The sequence below is a fragment of the Macaca nemestrina genome, chromosome 15, assembly GCF_043159975.1.
Source record: "Macaca nemestrina isolate mMacNem1 chromosome 15, mMacNem.hap1, whole genome shotgun sequence".
NCBI classification, from domain to species: Eukaryota; Metazoa; Chordata; class Mammalia; order Primates; family Cercopithecidae; genus Macaca; species Macaca nemestrina.
Window position 1 is genome coordinate 26,479,378 of NC_092139.1, and position 20,340 is coordinate 26,499,717.

General features: G+C 48.8%; 1 protein-coding gene and 1 non-coding gene across 2 annotated transcripts in view; both read right to left on the minus strand.

Moving 5' to 3' along the window:
* Positions 1–15,832, minus strand: part of LOC105496326 (bactericidal permeability increasing protein) — a 34,545-nt gene extending 18,713 nt beyond the window's left edge. Inside the window, exons 1-6 of the mRNA XM_011766658.2 lie at positions 15,591–15,832; positions 12,249–12,363; positions 10,871–10,999; positions 9,289–9,450; positions 8,005–8,068; positions 1,284–1,347 (exon numbers count right to left, since the gene is read on the minus strand). Coding sequence (XP_011764960.2) covers positions 1,284–1,347; positions 8,005–8,068; positions 9,289–9,450; positions 10,871–10,999; positions 12,249–12,363; positions 15,591–15,804 — 748 coding nt within the window. The 5' untranslated portion in view covers positions 15,805–15,832. The remainder of the gene's footprint in view (positions 1–1,283; positions 1,348–8,004; positions 8,069–9,288; positions 9,451–10,870; positions 11,000–12,248; positions 12,364–15,590) is intronic.
* Positions 15,833–18,221: 2,389 nt separating this feature from the next.
* LOC112429274 (U6 spliceosomal RNA) lies at positions 18,222–18,328 on the minus strand. The gene has a single exon (XR_003021466.1). It is a non-coding gene; the product is annotated as a U6 spliceosomal RNA (small nuclear RNA).
* Between the last annotated feature and the right edge of the window lie 2,012 nt (positions 18,329–20,340).

The window sequence follows — 20,340 nt, forward strand, 5'->3', positions numbered from 1 at the left end:
CCCTGGCTGGCTCAAGTCTGAAGAGTTTCTCTGTTTCCCAGTAGTAATCAATGAGAGTTAAATAAACATCAGCCCTTCCTTTATCCCTTTTCTCAGTTAGCAGAGAAGAAACCAAGGCTCAGAAATCCAAGTTGTCCAATGATTGGTGAGGGATGAAGCTGGGATTCAGACCAAAATCTTTTTCCTGCCTCGTGAGGCCAAACCTTGGGCAGTGCAGCTGCATCGAACCTGCCCAGGATGGGCTCCTGTACTGCAGGAAGAAAATGCCTCTTAAATGGGCATATACTATGTGCCAACCATGCAAGGTTTCACAGCGTGGTAGTCCTGAGAGCAGCTGAAAGCCCCGGCTCTGGAGTGAAGGAAACCTTAGCTGCAGATTTGGATCTTGCTTCTGCCTCTTGATGGCTTCATGACTCTGGACAAGTCTCACCTACTCTCTGAGCCTCAGGTTCCTCATTTTTTTTTTTTTTTTTTTTTTTTTTTTTGAGACAGAGTCTCGCTCTGTCACCCAGGCTGGAGTGCAGTGGCATGATCTTGGCTCACTGCAACCTCTGCCTCCTGGGTTCAAGTGATTTTCCTGCCTCAGCCTCCAAAGTAGCTGGGATTACAGGCGTCTGCCATGAGGCCTGACTAATTTTTGTAATTTTAGTAGGGACAGGATTTTCCCATGTTGGCCAAGCTGGTCTTGAACTTCTGACCTCAGGTGGTCCGCCTGCCATGGCCTCCCAAAGTGCTGGGATTACAGGCGTGAGCCCAGCCAGGTTACTCTTGTTCCATTGTGAGTTACGGGCTAGGGAACAGGGGGATGGGGTGAAAAACGAGGAGAATAATGCTTCTCTCAGGGAAGTGTTGGAAGACTGAGAGGGGACAATTTCCTGAGTGCCTGCCACAGTTCTTTGCAGCTTGCCAAGTACTTGGGGGTGAAGATTATTGTCCCCATTTTAAGGACATGGAAACTGAGATCCAAAAAGAAGTGACCAATATCAGATCTCAGGGCAGTCATGTGTCTCTGGCCTTAGAGAGCTGGGAGTATTTGGCTGTTTGGCCCTTGCAGAGCTAAGGGAATGAGGCGGTATGGGCTGTTTGTCCTCCTCACTTCTGGACCTAGCACAAGGACTTGATCCGATGCTAGCTGCCACTTGAACATAACCTACTACTCTTCTCATTCCCACCCAGGCCCAGGGCTGTCTGGGAAACTTGCCGGCCCCATCACATCCACCATGATGTCCTCACACCCTCCCCCTTCTGTTCCTTTCTATCTTTGATCCTCATCCAGCCCTCACCTGGCAGAGTCTGGAAATAAGGTTGCAGCTTGGAGGATACAGAACTGGTCACTTTCTCACAGACCTGGGGAGAACCAAACAAGTAATCAGTAAGGTCTTCCCATAGTGAAAAATGTCCCTTGGCAATAATGGGCCAGATATGCCTTGCTTTCCTTGAATGTTTTCTTGAAAATTATGTAGCCAATCAACTTTCCTTTTTCTTTTTGGCCACCAGGAAGCTCAGAGTTGAACATGTAGCTTAGCAATAATAACTGTATATGACTGTATGGCCTACATAACTGCATTCTACTTCCTGCCCTGTGTGTGGAACTTTCCTGATGGGTGTTTATGTTTTCTATTTTATAAGGTGATTTGTTGTTGTTGTTGCTGTTTTGTTTTTTCTTTTGTTTCTGTTTGATTTTGCTGTCTCAGATCCTTTGTGGAATGAGGTAGTAAACAAATACGAGGTAGTCAATGGCCAGCCTTCCCTTATCTGGGCTTCTGGGAGCATGGGCAGGCTTTCTACTTAACTAGGTGGGCACCCTCACGTTTGATATGTATGGCCAGAGAAGCCATTCCCTACCTGCCTTTGCCACCCCACCCCTATCCCCCTGTCCCCTAACCCGTGACTCGCAATGGAACAAACACTAGCCTGAGAAGATTTGTGTTGGGTCACACACTGACTTTGACACTGAGAAAGTTGTTCCATTTATCTAGACCTCTCTTTCTTCATCTGTAAAATGGAATGTGGCAAATCATATTTTTCATTCCATTTGCTCTTCTGTAATGTGGCCTTGCCACACCCCCACGAAGAGATGGAGTCTGTGAACTTGCCACTAGAATCTGGGCTTGGTGACTTGCTTCTAAGCAACAGTACACAACAATACACCTCACCTTTGTGTAACTTCAGAGGTGAGGTCGTAAAAGGCTATGCAGAACCCACTCAATGATATGAGAAGCCCAAGCCCCGTGGAGGGGCCATGGTAGTGGCTTGGGTCAATAGTCCCAGCAGAGCTGAGACCAAGTCTTCCTAGCCCAGTCACCAGAGATGGGAGCGAGGAACCCTCCAGGTAATTCTAACATGGAACTTTTGAGTCTTCTGAGGTGAGGCCCCAGACCTCATGGAGCAGAGAGCTCAGCCATCCCCGTCATGCCCATCTGATTTCCTGATGCACAGAATCCATGAACATTAACAATGCTGGTTGTTTTATGATACCAAATTTTCAGTTGTTTGTTTTCAAGCAATAGATAGCTGGAATATAGGATTGAAACCACAGCCTTCCCCTGACTAAGAGACTGGGGCTGGGGCTGGTGGTCAGACAAGCTCCTTCCCTCCCTGTCCCGATGTTGTTCTTGAATGACCTTCCCCTCAGTAATCCAGCAGAGTCTCTTCAGTCCTTGCCTTTCTCGACTACTGGGTAGCTCCTGGTGTGGTTGCCCATTCCCTTCTAGAAACACTCCTTCTAGAGACCTGTGACCAAGACCTTCTGCTCTCTTCCTATCCCCTACAGGCTTTTCCCCAGACTCCTTTGCAAGCTCTTCCTCTTTCACTGAAGACGTGGGAGCTTCTCTGGGCTCTCTTCCTGGCTCCCTGTCCCTTCCACTTAGGCCCTCTTCTTGAGCTGTTTCAGGCATCCCCATGGCCCCTGTGGCAGGTGCTGCAGCGCCCCGCCCACACTCTCTGGACTGTGCTCAGAAGTGCCAAGAAGTTAGGTCTCTAAGAACAGCCTTCAACGAAAGAAGGCTAGGAGGTGGCAGACAAATACCCCAGCCTTTTTCCCGCTTCTGGAACAATTCTGAGGTGTGCTCCCCACCCTTCCTCTGAGAATTGCCAGCAGGACTGAGTCCCAGTTGCCCATAGCAGCAACCCACTCAGTAAAGCCCCTTCCCTGCCTCCCGACCTCCTCACTGCGCTGCCTGGGAACCCCTCCCAATAAATGACGTGCACTCAAACCCTGTCTCAGCATCTGTCTTTGGGAGCCCAGGTGAAGTCACCCCCACTGCTCCCAACATGTGGCCAGTACCCAGGCCCTACTTTGCAGCCCAGGCTTATCTGAGCTCCAGTCTGGGGACCCAGATGCCTCATAGACAACTGTCCCTGGGTGTCCTACTGGTCCCCAAGGCTGGCACATCCCAAACCAAACTCCTCAGGTTCCTACTCCTCCTTAGGGTTGGCTGCACCATCTGCCTAGAGGTCACCTCTATCCTCCCCCTATCCCTCCTTCTACACTGTCAATCAAGTTATTTTTCCTGGGGGATGGAGGGAGGAAGGGGAAGGAGTGAAGAGGGGAAGATAAAGAAGGAAGAAAGGGAGAAAAGGAGAAAGGGAAGGAAGGTAGAAAAACAGTAAAGAAAGAAAAGAAAGGAAGAGCTGGGCGTGGTGACTCATGCTTATAATCCCAGAACTATGAGAGACTGAGGTGGGTGGATCACTTGAGGTCAGGAGTTCGAGACCAGTCTGGCCAACATGGTGAAATCCTGTCTCTATCAAAAGATACAAAAATGAGGCAGGCATGGTTGCAGATGCCTGTAATCCCAGCTACTCAGGAGGCTGAGGCAGGAGAATCTCTTGAACCTGGGAGGCGGAGGTTGCAGTGAGCTGAGATTGTGCTACTGTACTTCAGCCTAGGCAACAGAGCGAGACTTCATCACCAAAACAAAACAAAACAAAACAAAACAAAACAAAACAAAAGAAAGGAAGAAGAGTGGGAAGAAGGAAAGGAAGGAAGGAAGGAGGGAAGAAGGAAAGGAAGGAAGGAAGGAAGGAGGGAAGACAGCAGTGGGAAGGAGGGAAGGAGAAAATTTGGTTTCCCTGAAGTGTGTTTCTACCACATAAGGCTCTTGAAGTCTTAAGAGGACCTGGACTGGCATTCTCCGAGGAACCTGCGCCTCTTCTCCAAATGACCCAGGAACAGAGGGCCGCACAGCTGGCAGCTGGGGCCCTGCTGGACTCCTGAGCTGCACCTCAGGCATTGTCACCAGTGTTGCTCACCTATCAGGGCCAACAGATGGCTCCAGATCACAGCAAATCCTGATGGGATCCCAGCTCCCTCCCTGCTCTTCCCTTCATGCACACTTTGTACTGACACAGGCTCTTCCTTCTCTCAGACACCCATCCTACACACTGTATTCCCTGGGGGCAGACTCCCTGGCTCACTCCTCACCATTTCCAGCCCCTCCTGGTATCATGACATCTCATTCCTTCATTCATTCATTCAGGCCAGTACTTGCTTCTAAATCGGATCTTATGATTAAGAGCAAGGTTCATCTCTGAGGCAGGGTAGCCTGGATTTGAATCCAAGCACTATTACTTCCTCTTTCTGTATCTCAGTTTACTCACCTGTAAAATAGGGATAATCATGGAATCTCTCTCACAGGGGATTAAGTGCCAGAATGTGTGGATTAAATGCTGGAATCCATAGAAAGAGTTCTTAGCATAGTGTCAGATCACTGTAAACACTCCGTATATTATATGGGCCAACATCATCACCATCCCCACCATCACCATCACCATCACCATCACCATCACCATCACCATCACCATCATCAACTTCACTATCACCATTGAAACTGCCCAGGATGAGCTCCTGCCTTGGAGGAAGAAAATGTCTATTAAATGGGCATATGCTTACCACCATCACCATCACCATCATCAGTCTCACCATCACCATCATCATCATCATCATCCCCACAATCACCATCATCAACCTCACCATCACCATCACCATCATCATCATCTCCACCATCACCATCACCATTATCATCATCCCCACCCTCACCATCATCATCCCTACCATCACCATCATCATCATTATAATCTCTACCATCACCATCACCATTATCATTATCCCCACCATCACCATCATCAACCTCACCATCACCATCCCCATCATCCCCATCATCACCATCACCACCATCATCATCCCATCACCATCACCATCACCATCATCATCATCATCACCATCCTCATCATCATCACCATTACTATCGCCATCATTAACCTCATAATCACCATCAACCTCACCATCACCATCATCATCACCACTATCATCGTCATCAACCTCACCATCACCATCATCACCATCACCATTATTATCCTCACCATCACCATCACCATTATAATCATTCCCAGCATCATCATCATCAATCTCACCATCACCATCATCATCCCCACCATCACCATCACCATCATCCCCACCATCACCATCACCACCATAATAATCCCATCACCATCACCATCATCAACCTCACCATCACCATCATCATCATTATAATCTCCACCATCATCATCACCATTATCATCATCCCCACCATCACCATCATCAGCCTCACCATCACCATCATCATCATCATCAACATCACCAACCTCATCATCTCCACCATTACTATCACCATCATCAACCTCACCATCACCATCATCACCACCACCATTATCATCCTCAATATCACCATCATCATCATCCCCACCATTACCATTACCATCATCAACCTCACCATCACCATCATCATCCCCACCATCACCATCACCATCATCCTCACCATCACCATCACCACCATCATCATCCCATCACCATCACCATCATCAACCTCACCATCGCCATTATCATCATCACCATCACCATCCTCATCATCACCATCATCATCATCATTCCCACCATTACCATTATCATCATCAACCTCACCATCACCATCATCACCATCATCATCCTCAACCTCACCATCACCATCATCACCATCATCATCCTCAACCTCACCATCACCATCATCACCATCATCATCAACCTCACCATCACCATCATCATCACCATCACCATCACCATCCTCCTCACCTCCACCATTACTATCACTATCATCAACCTCATAATCACCATCATCAACCTCACCATCACCATCATCACCATCACCATTATCATCCTCACCATAACCATCATCATCCTCACCATCACCATCATCATCATCATCCCCACCATTACCATCACTATCGTCAGCCTCACCATCATCATCACCATCAACAGTAGCAGCAGCTTTACTACTTATTAGCTTGGCTGCTATAGGGGCCACTTTTAAATGGTACTAAGAAATAATCGTAATTGTTCCAAATGTTAAATATATCTCAACACTCTTCTCAGACTATTACTTGATTATACAGACAGCTGAACTGTGGGTGAGCTAGCCTAGTGAGTGAGCACATTTTCTGCATTATCTCATGAATCCTTATAGTGCCTTGGTGAAGAAAGTATTAATGTCCTCTACTTTTTTTTTTTTTTTTTTTTTTGAGACAGAGTTTCGCTCCTGTTACCCAGGCTGGAGTGCAATGGCATGATCTTGGCTCAGTGCAACCTCCACCTCTGGGTTCAAGCAATTCTCCTGCCTCAGCCTCCCAAGTAGCTGGGATTACAGGCATGTGCCACCACTCCCGGCTAATTTTGCATTTTTAGTAGAGACAGGATTTCTCCATGTTGGTCAGGCATTTTTAGTAGAGACAGGATTTCTCCAGTTGGTCTTGAACTCCTAACCTCAGTTGATCCACCCACCTCGGCCTCCCAAAGTGCTGGGATTACAGGCGTGAGCCCCACGCCCGGCCTAATGTCCCCATTTTACAGATGGTAAAATTGTGGTTCAAGAAGGTCAAGTCATTTCCTCAAGGTTACACAGCTAGTTAAGCCCTGGAGCCAGGGCCAAAACTTACCCCGAGACGCTATCCTGAGACTTTGGCTGGGGATTGTCCTGCTCATTGGAACTGTCCCATCTAATCCCAACCGAGCCACTGGCTCCACTCTTGCCATGTGACTCTAAAACCCATTCTATAGTCCACTGTGTTATGCATTTTGACAAACATGCATTGATTTCTTGCTTTTTAAGCTTTTGACACAGTATCTTCAGATAGATGTTCTCACATGATTGATGCCCCCCTACCTGTTTAGTGTCTTTAACAAGGAAACCAACGTCTTCCACCTAGAAGACTGCACGAGCCTCCTCAGTGGTCTCCTTGCCCCTACTCTTGGCCCCTCCAGTCATTCCCACAGCGGACAGGGAAATTGTTCTAAAGCACAGATCTGGCCAGGTCACCCCCTTGCCTAAACCTTCAACGACTTCCATTGCCCTCTGGAGAGAGCCAAAACTCATTGCTTTTTGAGACAGGCTCAGATGATTCTTAAAAATTTATAATTTGTTAATGGAAAACCAGCTGAATGAATGGCCTCGTCCCTTATCTGAAGTATCTGGGTTGCGGGTTGAGGCTGTGGGCATGGTTGGAGGAGTGCTGGCCGACACCTGTCCCTTATATTAGTTCCAGCCTCAGGGAATGGGCTACTACTGGGGTTTGGCCAAAGCCCAGAAATGTAGCTTCATCAATGGCATTTGTCTGAATGGGGAGCATCAAGGAAGGAACTCGGGGTGGGGTGGAGGAAGGAGTCTACCAGGGGTATGGGAAGAGAGGGAGGCAGGAAGGGAATGGCATTTTCTCAGCAGGGAGGAAGGCTGGGGAAAAGCAGAGGTGGCCGAAGCAGGCATGAGGGAAAGTTTGTTGGGAGTGTGGGAAGTGATCATCTCTTGGTCTCTTGGTGGATTCTTCAGCAAAACATACACGACTGGCTTTTAGAGCTGGGGTTGTGGTTTCAAAGGGCTATAAGCACTACCAAGGGGTCTGGAGTGACAGCAGAGTGTCCGGAGAAGGGGGAAGTGTGTGGTCACTGAGGGCCCTTCCCCTCTGTTCGCTGATGGGGCTCCAAGCCCCTCCTACCTGGCTGTTCAACTTGTTTCGAAGCGTAGACTCAATTTTTTTGCGGAAGAGTCGGATCAGCCACCTAGAGATGGACAAGTAGGGGGATAGATGAGGCTTTTCGGTTGTCCCTGGGCTGGATTCAGGAGGCTGCATCGTCTCAAAAGCTTTCTTCCCTCCTGGAAACAGGCCTTGGCACCCTCGCCCCTGAGCTCTAACTACACACACACCCCATCAGACGCTTGTCCCCGATTTAGTGACCTGTTCATGAGGCTATTTCCTGAATCCCTGCGTGGTTGGGCCCCTGCCCCAGTCTCATTCCTCACCAGCCCCTCCCTCACTGCACACCAGCCACACTGGCCTGCCATGTCCTCTCTCCTGTGTGTCCTCCCACCACCGTGCCTTTGCACATGCTGTTCCCTCTGCTTAAAACACCCCCGTCCCTAACACCTCCCTAACTAATGCCTACTTATCCTTTCATCTCAGTTCAAATGTCATTTTGCCAAGGAAGAATTGGCCTGCCCCCAGATGGGGTCAGAGCCTCCGGTTCTCTGTGTTCATACAAGTTTGTACCTCTTTTTTCTTAATTCTTATCTCCTTTTGTAATTCCGTGTGAACCATTCATTCATGCAATGCTTTGGTTAATGATTTTCTTCCCCACTGGGCTGAAAACTTTAAGAGAACAGGACTGTGTGGCTGAGTCTGGGGTGAAATAAACCTGGACTTGAACACTCACCAGCTGTAGCAACTTAAGCTATTGCCTATCTCTCCATGCCTTGGTTTTCTCCCCAGAAAACGGGGTAATAATCGACTGATCTCACAGAGTCATGGTGTGGCTTGAATGAGATAATGAGTGTGCTCAAATCAGTGCTGGGCACAGTCAGCCTCTGACAAATATTAGCTCTTACTAAGTTTTCATTGGTCACTCATTTCCTGACCACATTGCACAAGCCTGGTGCAGATCTGAGTCTCACTAGATATTTGTTGAATGGATGGATAGACGAATGCCTACAGATTTGTGATGACGATATAATTTAGTGCATATGTAACGTGCTTAGTATGAGCCTGGGACATAGTAAGTGCTCAGTTAAGTCTGCTGAATGAATATGGAATAAACAAATGATGCCTTGAGAAAGAGAGTGTCTGCTTCATCTGTGGACCCCTGCCTCCCGTGCCATGCCTGAGGCCTCTGAGCAAGGCCTGGCATGCAGGTGGCACTCTGGGTGTGTTTTCGGAATACAGGGATGATTGACAGAGTTGTTCTTTAGGTCCCTCCTCCCAGCCACAGCCCTTTGGAGTCCATACCCCACTCTGCTGTTTGAGATGCGCACGTGGACACTGTTGATGTGGCTGCTGCAGCTGGAGCAGCTGACGGTGGGCTTGCCTGATGTGGAGTCACTGCCCAGCTTCAGATCAGCCGAAATGGACATGCCTTCTACGCTCAGGTCAAAATTGCCGCTTGTTTTTCTGGAGAAAAACAAAGAGGAACGTGGAACAAATCCTTTCTTCCCACTGCCGTTCAAACTTTACCCCAGTGCGGGAGGGCGGGTTTTGTTATTATCCCCACTCCAGGCGAGGAGATGCAGTTCAGAGAGAAGAGGCACACAGCAGCTGAGTGGGACAGTTAGGATTCCAACCTGAACTCTGAATTCATGTCTGACTGGCAGGAACCTGCTCTTAACCACTGCCTCAGCTGCCGCCCCAGCTGTGTGGCCTTGGGCATGTTTCTTACCTCTCTGAGCTTCCATTTCCTCCCTCAGACCCTGGTTCAGCAGTCAGACACCAGAGTGTGTGTCCCAGCTTTGCTACTAAAAAGCTGGGTGTTTGGGGCCAATGACTTGCATTAATTAATGGCACCATTAATTCAATAATGAGGTTAATAACTCCTCCCTCAGGGATGCAATGGGTTTTGGATAAGACAGTGGACATTCTTTTGTTTTTGTGTGTGATCAGCAAGGGAAAAGATAGATGCAAAAGGCCCCAGGGAGAGAGTTAAGTGATCATTGTTGTGGGGAGGAGACACACCGAGTAGTTCTTGTAAGGGCAGGCAGACTCACGCCCCTTTCATTCGCCAGGGCGGTTTCTCCTCCATTTTCCTCCCTAGATTCCCCAGAAAGGAGACCTTCCTAAAGCGACGGTCACTCTGAACCACTGTTAGTGGGCAGGGTAGCTGTGGGGAGAGCCCAGGATTTAGATTCGGAGTTGTAGTTTGGGTTATTTGCCCCTATTTTTCACCCTCCCCTGCATTCATACCCTTACCATTGCCTATCATGGCGGGGTTGAGGAGGGTGCCTTTGCTTGTCCTTGACTTTGGGCTTGGCCACGTGAAATGATTTGGCCAGTGTTATATAAGTTCTGAGCCTGGGCCTTAAGAGGACCTGTGTGTTCCTGCTTTCCCTTTTTGCACCTCTGCTATCACCAAGAGTATGCTCTGCATAACCCACTGGTCCAAGGAGAAGGAGACACAGGTGGAGCCAAGCCTCCTTTGCTAAGCCCAACCCAGGTCAGCTGAGCCCCAGCCGACACACAGATGTATAAGTGATGACAGCTGATTGTTGTTTTAAGCCACAGAGTTTGGGATAGTTTGTTACACAGCAATAGCTAACTGATAAACAGAAGAAATTGAAAGTTCCACTTAGCTTTCCACCGGAAGCCACATGCACCAACTCAGCCTTGCCAGTATCCTGCACTGAGATGTGGATAAATGCTCAGTTATTAACCAAGGGTCATGTAAAATCTTCTCATGTGTAGAATTTCCTGAGGAACCCTGTGGCAATAGGTGGTCACAGGCAAGGCAAACATTGGGCATTCCAGAGGCCCTGACTCTCTAATCCCGTCCAAATATCACCAAGAGCGCACCCAACAAACCGCAAGCGCAGAAACGCACATGAAACGTTTTCGTGCCTTCCATTTCCCGCTGATCTTGATGTTGGCGTTGCTGATGGAGAACTTAAGGCCCACATTGGGCACCATGCTTATCTGGGAACTGGGAAGCTGGAATTCACGGATGTCCATGCTGCAAAGGAGAAATGTGAATTTCATATAATTTCATATAATCCTGGGTGCCCACATGAGGACTTGGTTAATGGTTAATGCAGACTCATCCCCCACCACCTGGTCCTTCACTCCGTCCATTCCAGGAGTTCCAAAGCTAAGACAGCAGCCTTGACAAACATGTAGGCAACTGGAGTGGCTTAGGTTTTGAAGTCAGAAAAAACCTGCATTTAAATCCTGCTCTTTAATATACTCTTGGGTTACCCTGGGCATAATTACCATGAGCCTCAGTTTCCTCATCTGTAAAACGGGCACAATGATCTCTATTTTGCAGGGTGCATGACAATCAATGAAGATAAAATAGGAGGCCCTTTAACTGGAAACTCTGCATAGGAGAAGTCTGTATAGCTCTGTCTTGTTTCGCTATTGCAGCCCCAGAGCCTGCTGTGTCAGACATACAGTGGGTGCTCAAAATATCTGTGAATGAATGGGTGTACAAAACTCTGTAGAGGACTTTCATGGGTTTTCTGCCCAGTGCACAACCCCCTTCTTGTGATAACAGAACTACTAGATTATTTAGGGGAAGCCCCTCCCCACATCTGTTCCATGCCACTCCAAAGAAAGTTGATCTTATGTCCATCTTCAGGGGGTGGAGCTTGCAACTTAGGCTCGGCCAGGTAGTGTATTTCATTCCCTGGCTACAGTGATTGGCTCAGGGCTGTGTACGTAACCTAAGGTGGGCCAGTCAGAGTGAGTCTTAGGGCTCTCCATTCAGAGTGCTGAGCAGGAGATCTAGCGAGACTTACCGGTGACTGTCTTGCCTGTGGAGGGGATACACTGCCTGCCAATTGGGCCTGTCCAAGGAAGTGATGCTGAGAGGTGGCAAGAGAGGAAACAGGGCCCAGTGGCATGTAAGCCTGCCTCAAGCTGAACCTGAAGCCAGGCTCTTCCAGTGACTTTTCAGTCATGTGAGCCAATGCATTCTGCCTTAAGCCATTTTGGAAAAGATTTTCTGACCTTGAAACATGGCACATTCTAATTGATAAACGGCACAGAGTTTGGGGTTTCATGACATTTCCTGGGAGTTGTGGTTTGTGTGGCTTTCTCCACGCTCAGCTGGGAGGTTGCCTCTCCTTGGGATGATGTAAACACAGGCTTCGGGATATGAAACTCTGTGAGTTGAGGAGTTTGTGGCTCTGCGTTCTAGCTCTTGGTGGTCCCAGAACACCGCAAGTCCTGCCAATCAAGGACTGAGCTCTGGCGGGCCTCACCTGTAGAAGCTATAACGCCCCTTCCCAAGAAGCTTGATCTTAAAGCTTCCTGAGTAGTCAGGAATCTTGATCCTCTTCAGCTCCTCCTGCAGCGCGGCCGTCCCCTGCTGGCTGGCTGAAGGGAGAAGGCAGGGGTGACAGTCAGAGGCACGGCCTGGAGCAGGGGACAGAGGGGCAGGGCAGGCTCTGGACCCTGGGCGCCTGTTCATAGCATGAACAGTGGCACTGGAAGGGTCAAAAACAGGGACCAGTTAAGGTTTCCTAGAAAAGGCCAAATAGTAAACTGACCCTTTATAGGAAACCAAACTGCCTCTGTCACAAATACTCAGCTCTGCCGTTACTGCACAAAACAGCCATAGACAATATCATGGTCTTCTGTGTGCCTGTATTCCAATAACACTTTATTTGTTGGCATTGAAATGAGAATTTCATATAATTTTCACATGTTGTGAGATAGTATTTTTCTTCTTTTGTTGTTGTTTTGAGACAGGGTCTGTCTGCGTCACCCAGGCTGGAGTGCGGAGGCATGATCACGGCTCACTGCAACCTCGACCTGCTGGACTCAGGTGATTCTCCCACCTCAGCCTCCCTAGCAGCTGGGATCACAGGTGTTTGCCACCACACCAGGCTAACTTTAAAAAAATTTGTTTAACATTTTTGCAGAGATCTGGGGTTTCACCACGTTACCCAGCTGGTTTCGAACTCCTGGGCTCGAGTGATCCTCTTGCCTCAGCCTCCCAAAGTGCTGGAGTTACAGGCCTGAGCCACTATGCTGGACCCTTTTGATTTTTCCCCATCATTTAAAGATATTAAGACTATTTTTGGCTTATAGGCCATGCAAAAACTGAGGGCTATAGTTTGCTGACCCGTGGTCTAAAATATCACCCCTGAAACACCCAGTTATGCATCCTACTAGTATTTGTTGGGTACTTAATTTGTTATTTGCTCTATGCTACACCCCCCCAGATCCCCCACCTCTCTGAGTTTTGGGCTGTCTCCCCAGGGCCTTTGCACAAGCTATTCCTTTTCCCTAAGAAATTCTTCCCTCCCATATTCACCCGGTCAGCCTCTAGTCAGCTCATTTATCACTTCCTCTGGGAACCCCCCCTGGCCCAGTAGATCAGAGCAACACCCTGTGTTATTCTCATGATGCTGTGGATGGCTCCTCCAGAGCCCCCGTTACCATTTGTAATCATGCATTTATTCACATTACTCTGACTAATGTCCCTCCCCTATTACATGTAAGCCCCTTAGGTCAGCAGCAATCTGTTCTATTTACTAATGTGTCCCCCACATTCCCATTGTGCCTGACACTTTGAAGGCACTTAAGATTTGTTAGATGAGGCTGGGTGCGGTGGCTCACGCCTGTAATCCCAACACTTTGGGAGGCCAAGGCTAGTGGATCCCTTTAGGTCAAGAGTTCAAGAGTTCAGCCTGTTCAACATGGTGAAACCCCGTCTCTACTAAAAATACAAAAAATTAGTTGGGTGTGATGGTGCGCGCCTGTAATCCCAGCTAGTTGGGAGGTTGAGGCAGGAGAATCACTTGAACCCCGGAGGTGGAGGTTGCAGTGAGCTGAGATGGCGCCATTGCACTCCAGCCTGGGTGACAGAGCGAGACTCGGTCTCAAAACAAAACAAAAAAAGATTTATTAGATGAATAAATAATGTCCTAATGGCAGAAATTCTACCACCAGTTATGATGTGGCTAACGGCATCAAAGAACCAATTAAAAGGCAAACACGTTACCTGAAAAGGAGTAAATAGTAAGATGAGGGAGCCCAGACTTTGGGTTTTCTCGGAGCCAGTTAGGAAATAATAATATCAATGAAATGTATTGAGCTTTACTCTGTGCCAAGCGCTGTTCTAGGCTCTGGGCATGTATGAATTTGTACAATCCTAGGAAGTAGGTCCTGTCACTACCCTCATTTCACAGATAAGGAAGCTGAGGTTCAGAAAGCTGACGTGACTTGCTAGGGGCCACACAGCTGACAGGGAGCAGAATTTGAACCCAGGCCTTCTGGTCCCAGAGCCCATGCCCTAGAGAAGGCTTTCTGGGGGTTCAAAAGTAAATGACACATAACTGGTCACCGTGTGGAGGGAAAAAAAATGTGTGGTGTCCAGGATCTGTAAGTTGACAGAGACCAGGCCTCGAAGGGTCTCAAATGCCATGCCAAAGGGTCAGGATAGCTCTGAAGGCAGTAGGCAGCCACGGAGAATGTGAGCCAGGGGAGGACATGAACAGATTTGCTGCATTTCAGAAAACTCACTCTGATTGGCACAAGGGGATTGGGTAGAAGGGGAAACTGAGGCTGCTATGACGGAGCATGAAGACCACCGAACTTAAAGACCCTGACTGAGCCTCTGCTTTGACAGGCTTCAGGGCCATACTCCTTCCTCCTAGCTCTTCTGTCTTGTGTGGCCTTCTGTCTGCGGCTCTAGGATTCAGAGACGTCCTGCTGGGCTAGGGTGGGAATTCAGGGATGGGATACCAGCTCCTCCTGAGTCCTGTCTGTTTCCCGAGGGCACCCCAACTGGAGAGGCTCTGCCTTCCCCTTGGTCTGATTTCCCTGGGGCTGGCTATCACCCACTGCTCTGCAGGTCATCTCTCTGCCACCGGGAGGCAGCATCGAGCAACCCCACGCTGGGGCATCAGGCAAGACCAGAGCTCAAATCCAGGCTGCCAGCTTCTGGTGTGCAAGTTTTGACAGCAGCAGTTTGTCTTACACAGGCTGAAGTGAGGGTAAATGAGATGGTGCGTGTAAAGTTCCTAGCTCAATGCCTGGCACAGGTTAGAGCAGGTCAGCACGGGCTGTTTCATGCCTTTCTCTCCTCTGCCTGGGCCTGGGTGAGTGGTCTGGGGGGACCCTCTTTGTGTCACCCAGCGGAGCACTGTGCACAGTATGGCCACCAGTCCCTGCACTGGGGAGAGCGCGGGGTGGGGAGGTCCTCCCACACTCTCCCTCTGACTCTGCTCAGCCTCCTCAGCATCGAGAAGCAAATGGCAAGGCTGAGAACTGGCTTTAGAAAGAAGAGAAGGGCTTAGAAGTCCAAGATGGAGGTTGCAAAGAGGGAAGGAGGGGACCATGAGGACCCTCAGGGGTCTGAGCACTGGACTTGGAGTCCTCTAGACCAGTTCCCCAATCCCAGCTCTACCATCCCAGCCCTGTGATCTTAGGCAACTTGCTCTGCCTCAGTTTCTTCATATATAAAATGGGGGCAAGGGGACCTGCCCTGAGGAGCTATGAGTATGCCAGGTGATGGGTCTAAAGGGCTGTACACAATAGATGCTCAATAATTGCTCCTCAGGGGTGGAGAGGAGGGAAGGAAGGCATCTAATTACCATAGTCCAGGCCCTTCTGGGAGATCCTGACCATGACGCCAGGGTTGGCGGCCGCTGTCACGGTGGTGCCCACAGCAACCAGCACCAGCAGGGATGCCCATCTTGGCGCATCGTGAAGGCCCCTGGCCACGTCCTCTCTCATCCTCCAGAGCTGCCAAGACCTCAAGGCCTTGAGGTGGGACCACAGAGCTATAAAGGAGTCCACTGGGGACATGCAAGTCAGTAGAATGTGGAAAGGAGGAAGGAACCTGGCAAGAGTGGGAGAGAGGGAGGGCAGCTGTGGTTTTCCTTTGTGGTTAGGGCCCCACAGGCAGGGAGAAGTGCAGCCTGGGAGACTCGCATGTGCATGTATGCATGCCTGTGTGTACACGGGTGTGCATGTGTGTATGTATGTGCAGATTGGTTCCCCTCCCTAAGCACCCCATCCCCCGCTCTGTGCCCCCACCCAAATGCCCCCACCTACCGACTCCCTTGAAGCTGGGTGGCACAGACGTAAGGATTCATATTTTTCTTTCTACTTTTGATTTCTTTTGTATTTTGGATAGTAAAACATTTAAGAAAACAGATGCTTTAGTGTTTTCTTGTCCTGAAAGGCAGTAGTGGTAATGATTAAATGCTCACATTTTAGAGTCTAGTATCTTGGCTGTGGTTTTACATCTTAGCCCTGTCTATTTCTCTAGTGGTCTGACCTCAGGCAAGCCCTTTAACCTCTCTGAACCTCAGTTTTCTCTTCTGTAGAAGAGAAATATATAGTACTGCTCCCTCTCTGGATTGTGGAGAAGGTAAAATGAGCTTAAAACCACGTAAAGCATTTAGCACAGTGCCCGTGCAAAATAAATATCCAAATACTTAATGTTAATGTTACCCTGATTTCAAAAGTAATCCATGTTTATCAGCCAAAATTTGAGAAAGAAACAAGAGAATACAAATTACATGTAACTCCCTCTTCCAGAGACAAGCCAAAGTGTATTTTAGGGCATTTCTTTTCTCCCTCTTTTGTTGGTAAGCATAGGTAGAGGGTCCATGTTTGTTAATGAATATGGGATCACCTGGTCAGTTTGGTAAAGTTGCCTTTTTTTGATAAACAATATGTAGCGAATGTTCTTCTCCAGCATTAAATATTTCATTGCTTCCTCATCCCACAGCTTTCTTATCCAAGCTTCTGTTTTTGTACATTTTTACTCATTCCTTTGGCAGATGTAGAACCTGAGGCTTCACCAGGGGAAATGTTCTTCCCACAGTCACTCAGCAAGCTGCTAGCAGAGCGAGGATCAAAACACAGCCCTCCAGATGCATCCCACACCAGCCCGAATCGCTCAGCGCCTTGGGAGTTGGGGGGATGTAGACACTCCCCACCGCCAACCCAGCTTTCTAGACAGGTCCCTGTCTGCTCAGCCCCTGCCCCTCCCTCTGCAGCAGCCTCAGGCCTTGGGTGGGCAGGAACCCCACCGGGCAGCCTGCTCTGTCTCCATGGTGATGAGAGGAGGGGCGGGGCTGCAGAGGGGGCAGACGGCTTCTCTCCCGCTGGGTCCTCATCAGCCCCCTGGTGCCCTGTCTCCCCGACTTTGGATTTTATGAAAGTCTAATGAAGTCCGCTGAGCCTGGAGGACGTGAGACCTTCTGAAGTTTTCTTCTCTTTTTCTTAAAAGTTTTTTTCTTCCTCTCTTTGTTTGGTTCTAAAAGAGTCTCCCCTCCTGCTTCCATCTGCAGCAGCTAGAATTCTTCTGGCTTGCTTCAGAATAAAAGCAGTGGCCGTGTGTGAAGCATCCACTGTGTGCCAGATGCTTCACACGCATCATCTCCAAGCCAAAAAACAACCCTGAGAGAGGGATGATTCTTCCTCACTTTGTTTTAATATTATTATTATTATTGTAGAGATGGGGGTCTCACTATGTGTCCTGACTGGTCTTGAACTCCTGGGCTCAAGCAATCCACCTGCCTCAGCCTCTCCAAGTGTTGGGATTAAGGCCAAGCCTGATCTCTTCCCCATTTTGGAGACAAGGAAACTGAGATGCAGCGATCACATCACTGTCATGGTCATTCCTCCTTTCATGGATAGAAGATTTTCCCTTACCTGAGGCAGGTGCCAGGAGGAGTTATGACTGTAGGCCCTCACCCCGGCTCTCCCTTTTTCCAAGTGATTTGAGCCCCCAGACTCAGATGTCTGCATCTGTACCGGGAAGATTAGCAGCGAGAACACATAGATTGATGACTTGTCACAAAAATTAGATTTTTGAAAAATTATCTTGCACATTTTTGAACACCTCCAGTTCTTAGTTGCTCGAAGTTCCTGAGTTCCCCAAGGCCCAGGTAGATGTGGTATCAGTGAGGGTGTCAGCTAGGAAAGGAATGTTAAGATGAAATCACAGGACAACAACCTACATTGCTATAAAATTAGAATCTTAAAACCAGCTGACGGCTGGGGGTGGTGGTTCACACCTGTAATCTCAGCACTTTGGGGAGCCAAGGCAGGTGGATCACTTATTGCCACGAGTTCGAGACCAGTCTGACCAACACGGTGAAACCCCGTCTCTACTAAAAATACAAAAATTAGCCAGGCGTGGTGGTGTGCATCTGTAATCCCAGCTGTTCAGGGGGCCGAGGCACGAGAATCTCTCTTTTTTTCTTTTTTTAAATATGGAAAGCTTCACAAATTTGTGTGTCATCCTTGCACAGGGGCCATGCTAATCTTCTCTGTATCGTTCCAGTTTTAGTATATATGCTGCCAAAGCGAGCACCACGAGAATCTCTTGAACCCAGGAGGCAGAGGTTGCAGTGAGTCAAGATCATGCCATTGCACTCAAGCCCGGGCGATAGAGCAAGACCCTGTGCTCCCCATCCCACCACCACCCCCAAAACAAAAACAACAACAACAACAACAAAAACCAGCTGGCAAGTTTCTGAACAAGCAACCCACTGGCTTCCCCGATGTCTCATGCCCAGCAGATCTAGATGAGCCCATCAGTGACTTTCCACCGCCTCCTTGTCAGCACTGCTGCTGGCCATGGAGCTGCCCCACTGCTTCAGATCTGACCCCGTATCCTGTATCAGTGACAGTGTCTTCAACCCAAGTATCAGAAACCACCAACTCACATTGCTTCAACAATAAACAAATTTATGATCGCAGAGAGGAAGTCCAGAGGGAGGACAGGCTTGAGATTCTGATTGATTCAGCAACTGACAGACATCTACAGGATCATCTTTCCATCTCTCTGTTCTCCCATCCCCCTGTGTCAGATTTGCTGTTACACTGGCTCCTTTCATGGTTGCAAGATGGCTGCAGCAGCTCCAGCCGTCCCATCTAAACAGACTTTCCCCCAAATATCCTTTTCCTCTTCCTCCTCCTCCTGCTTTTTGTTTTTTCTTTTTGTTAAAATTATTATAAAATATTTCAAACCTGTGGACAAGAATAGACCACCTGGGTTTATAATACCTTAACATTCTGCCATATTTGCTTCCTAGAGTTCCTTTTAGTTCTAGGAATTTTGATACATCTATAGCTATGTGTTGTAACCAGGACCACAGTCAGGATATAGAAGAATCCTGTCGTCCCCCAAAACTCTCTCCTGCTCTTTCAATTTGACGCAGCTTAAATCATAGGGAAAATATATTCTTCTCAGTAGAAATTCACAGATGGGGTGGATCAAGAGTTGGTCAATTCAAGGGCTGGATCTGTCTATTTTCCTGCTCTTCTGTCCTTGGGTTGTCGACTTTTTCCAGAAGAAAGTGAATTGGGTTTAGAGCCAGGCAGATCTGGGTTCATAGTCCCAGCCAGTCTACCCTACTCTGTGAGCCTGGCCAAGTTCCTCTACCTTTCTGAAATTGGGGTTCCTCGTTTAAAGATGAGGAAACAGTGCTCCCCATGGAAGTCGTTCCTGAGGATGAAATGAGATTAATAGGTGTGAACTGATTTACACAGAGAAGGTGCTCAGTAAATAATCATAAGTCAACCTTCATCACTAGCTGACTGGAGAGCCTCAGACTCCCCGGGAATACACACCGGGGGCACTGGAAACTGAGCTCTTGGCCCTCTGGCCTCTGGGTTTGGACTGGATAGGTGCAAAGATAGAGGAATCTGTGGCTGACATTGCCTCTGTGAGCCTTCCACTCTGCCAGGGGCTGCGAGGAGCAGCAGCCATTGCCTGCCTTAGGTGAGCCCCTGCAGCACAGCAAGGCTGTTAAGGGGTGGTTTGGAACCTGACAAATCTGGGCCCAGATCCCAGCTCTGCCACTTCCTCACTCTGTGACTGTGAGCTTGCTGCTTAAACTTGCTGAACCTGTTTCCTCGTTTGTCCCCACACTCCATCCTCAGGCACAGGTCTTGCTCGGGTTTAACAAGAGGTCACCTCTGTGGTCACCTGAGGCCCTGTACTCTCCCTCCCCTCAGCTCTGATTCTCTAGCCCTTTCCCTCCCTCACCCACCAGGGTCCCCCCTTCCTCTGTGTGTCTGGCTTCCAGGCTCTGCTGCCAGCCATTCTTTGATCCTGAGTGGGGGTTGCAGGTGAAGGAGGAGCTTGTGGTAGATGCTGGAGGGTGAAGGGGAGGAGGGGAGCAGGCCCTCCTGGAGATCCAGCCTCAAGGTGCAGTATGGAAAAGACAATCAGGCCAGCATGGTGGGAAGCCTAGGTGGGCAAATCTCTTGAGTCCAGGAGTTCGAGACCAGCCTGGGCAACATGGCAAAACCCCGTTACTACAAAAAATACAAAAATTAGCCAGCATGGTGGCCCACACCTGTAGCCCCAGCTGCTTG